The sequence below is a fragment of the Maylandia zebra genome, linkage group LG4, assembly GCF_041146795.1.
Source record: "Maylandia zebra isolate NMK-2024a linkage group LG4, Mzebra_GT3a, whole genome shotgun sequence".
In the NCBI taxonomy this organism is placed as follows: domain Eukaryota; kingdom Metazoa; phylum Chordata; class Actinopteri; order Cichliformes; family Cichlidae; genus Maylandia; species Maylandia zebra.
In genome coordinates this window covers 37,188,995-37,192,700 of record NC_135170.1, presented here as the reverse complement: position 1 = coordinate 37,192,700, position 3,706 = coordinate 37,188,995, and the positions used below count along the sequence as shown (strand labels likewise).

The 3,706-nt window shown below is 41.6% G+C and overlaps 1 protein-coding gene across 1 annotated transcript; it reads left to right on the top strand.

The window, feature by feature from the left end:
• Nucleotides 1–392: 392 nt before the first annotated feature.
• Nucleotides 393–2,017, top strand: gh1 (growth hormone 1). The gene is made up of 6 exons (XM_004556550.2): nt 393–489; nt 583–716; nt 1,137–1,253; nt 1,356–1,499; nt 1,572–1,718; nt 1,798–2,017. Exons 1-6 carry the CDS (start codon nt 471–473, stop codon nt 1,858–1,860), a joined length of 624 nt encoding a protein of 207 aa, XP_004556607.1. The 5' UTR covers nt 393–470; the 3' UTR covers nt 1,861–2,017.
• The last annotated feature ends 1,689 nt before the right edge of the window (nt 2,018–3,706 follow it).

The following is a 3,706-nucleotide window of genomic DNA, read 5'->3' as shown; positions in this document are numbered from 1 at the left end:
AACTTTACATTAGATTTCCTTTTAAGTATTAACTTAATTAATTAATTAATTAATTTTTCTTTCTTTTTCAGCTATTTATTTATGAGTGACTTATGTATGTATGTATATATATGTATATATTGTACTATTCTTAGTGTATTGTCTGTCTTGTCTTAATGTTGGTTTATAATGGAGCACTGTAACAAAAAATAATTTCCCCCAGGGATCAATAAAGTATTCTGATTCTGAACAAACATGTTGGATGTCAAAGCACTTTAGTCACCAGCGGTGTGTTTTTCATGTAGCATCAATATGATGATTGAGGTGTTAATGTTAATTAGACTTAGGCACACATGTTTGCTTGCATCACATTTCTCCTGATGAATTTAAACATCTAGTTTTCAACTATAAAAGCAAAAACTCTGAGCTGAAAACATCAGAACCACCGACTCACATCATAATCGTCTGAGCCGCAAACAGAGCCTGAACTGATGCCAGCCATGGACTCGGGTAAGACATCTGGGCTTCCACCACGAGAAGGGGCCGCTGCTTTATGCAAAGTAAACCGATGTTTAACAAAGTCTGAAACTGTCTGTCTGTCAGTCGTCCTCCTGCTGTCGGTCGTGTGTTTGGGCGTCTCCTCTCAGCAGATCACAGACAGCCAGCGTTTGTTCTCCATTGCAGTCAACAGAGTCACGCACCTGCACCTGCTCGCCCAGAGACTCTTCTCGGACTTTGTAAGCCTGCAGTAGCTCAGACAGACAAGAGTTCACCAATACCTTCATCAACAATCTTTCTTCTTTCTGAAAAAGACTAAATCTAATGCACAGGACAGAAACTATGTTCAAAATGTGTTCAACAAAATGTTCTGCATATTCAACGTGTGCAGTGAGTTTAGATGCACACAGACATATGGACACACTTCAGATTTGATGTCAAGGGAACTGAGACACTTTGTGAACTGTCACTGGTAAAAACACAGCAGACGTTTACACTTTACATTTTAGTCACAGTCAGCTATAATCTCAGGATATTCAGTTAAGAATTATGAAACGATATTAAAATTTGCTGTCAGAACTAACATTGGAATAAAACACGGGTATTCCTGTGTATTTTTTGTATTTTTGTATGTACCTGTGTATTTTTGTGTGTCATAGGAGAGCTCTCTGCAGACAGAGGAGCAGCGTCAGCTCAACAAGATCTTCCTGCAGGATTTCTGCAACTCTGATTACATCATCAGCCCGATTGACAAACACGAGACGCAGCGCAGCTCGGTCATTAAACTACACAGTACTACGCAACACTGCACAGCAGTACACAGTACTACACATGCGCAAATCTTCTGAAGCTGTTGTCTGCTTATTGATGGGTCACAGGTCCTGAAGCTGCTGTCGATCTCCTATCGACTGGTCGAGTCCTGGGAGTTTCCCAGTCGCTCTCTCTCTGGAGGTTCCTCTCTGAGGAACCAGATTTCACCAAGGCTGTCTGAGCTTAAAACGGGAATCTTGCTGCTGATCAGGGTGAGAAGATAAATTCCACAAACATATTGCTCCATGTATGGTACCAATGCAACTAACCACCTGACCCTACAGGCCAATCAGGATGAAGCAGAGAATTATCCTGACAGTGACGCCCTCCAGCACGCTCCTTACGGAAACTATTATCAAAGTCTGGGAGGCAACGAATCACTGAGACAAACTTATGAATTGCTAGCTTGCTTCAAGAAGGACATGCACAAGGTGAGGCAGTGGATAATGGTGATGTCGCTGTGATGATGACAATGATGTAATGATGGTGAAGATGACATTTGTGTTACAGGTGGAGACCTACCTGACGGTGGCTAAATGTCGACTCTCTCCGGAAGCAAATTGCACTCTGTAACTCCACCTGATATTGATACTGATACTTGCTCTGTAGCCCCGCCCTCATGTTAGCAAACTCTGCTTACATGTGTTAGCATTAGCAATAGCATAATAATAGCAGTGGTAATCATGACATCGTAAGTTTTTCTGACATAACTGTGATGCAAGGTGTGAACAGGAAATGATGTCATTCTGTGAAATAAATGTGTTGCATTTATATGTAGTCTGTTCTTTCTGGTTTATTTGGGGGATTTATTCTTTATGCTGTGACTTCTTACACAGAAACACACGCTGACGTAAGCTGAGGTCCATATCGATGGCAGAAAAACTGACTCGAACACTTCAGCTTAGAAATTATCTTCTTGTGGCCTCTGACAGTGGACTCATCTCTGTGCTTGTCCTGCTAGACCTCAGTGCAGCGTTCGATACTCCATAATATCCTATTAGAGCGATTAGAACATGCTGTAGGTATTACAGGTACTGTGCTGCAGTGGTTTGTATCATATCTATCTAATAGACTCCAGTTTGTGCATGTAAATGGAGAGTCCTCTTCACACCCTGAGGCTAATTATGGAGTTCCACAGGGTTCAGTGCTAGGACCAATTCTGTTTACATTATACATGCTTCCCTTAGGCAGCATCATTAGAAGACATAGCATACATTTACACAACTGACAGGGGAGACCAAGCAACCATGGAACAGACAAAAACCAGAATATTAAGAACACCAGCAATAAAACCAAAAGACTAGAAATGATAAATACTGACAAAATCAAAGTTATATAGTAATAATAATAATGTATACTTTATTGATCCCTGTGGGGAAATTCCTCTCTGTATTTAACCCATTCACTCTGTGAAGCAGTGGGCAGCCATCGGGTGCCCGGGGAGCAGTGTCTAGGGATGGTATGTTGCTGAGGGGTACCTCAGGGTAGCCGTTCAGTGGATTCGAATCCCCGATCTTTTGATCATGGGACCACCACAATAAGATAAGATAGATAAGATAAGATAAGATAGAACTTTATTAATCCCTCGGGTGGGTTCCTCTGGGAAATTCGATTTCCAAAAAGCACAGCACCGACAGAAGTTACAGTTACAGAATATTATATATATATACAGTGGGGCAAAAAAGTATTTAGTCAGCCACCGATTGTGCAAGTTCCCCCACTTAAAATGATGACAGAGGTCAGTAATTTGCACCAGAGGTACACTTCAACTGTGAGAGACAGAATGTGAAAAAAAAATCCATGAATTCACATGGTAGGATTTGTAAAGAATTTATTCGTAAATTAGGGTGGAAAATAAGTATTTGGTCACCTCAAACAAGGAAAATCTCTGGCTCTCACAGACCTGTAACGTCCTCTGTAAGAAGCTTTTCTGTCCCCCACTCGTTACCTGTATGAATGGCACCTGTTTGAACTCATCATCTGTATAAAAGACACCTGTCCACAGCCTCAAACAGTCAGACTCCAAACTCCGCCATGGCAAGACCAAAGAGCTTTCGAAGGACACCAGGAAAAGTATTGTAGACCTGCACCAGACTGGGAAGAGTGAATCTACAATAGGCAAGCAGCTTGGTGTGAAAAAATCAACTGTGGGAGCAATCATCAGAAAATGGAAGACATACAAGACCACTGATAATCTCCCTCGATCTGGGGGGTTAGGGTTAGGGGTCAAAGTGATCATGAGAACGGTGAGCAAAGATCCCAGAATTCAATTCAATTCAATTTTATTTATATAGCGCCAAATCACAACAAAAGTCGCCTCAAGGCGCTTCATAGATACAGAGAAAAACCCAACAATCATATGACCCCCTATGAGCAAGCACTTTGGCGACAGTGGGAAGGAAAAACTCCCTTTTAACAG

Bases quoted from the DNA above. Each gene is read 5' to 3' on its own strand.
- gh1 (XM_004556550.2), top strand. The intron at 717-1,136 runs GTAAGCCTGCAG...TGTGTGTCATAG, and splicing joins AGAGACTCTTCTCGGACTTT to GAGAGCTCTCTGCAGACAGA. The intron at 1,500-1,571 runs GTGAGAAGATAA...CTGACCCTACAG, and splicing joins GAATCTTGCTGCTGATCAGG to GCCAATCAGGATGAAGCAGA.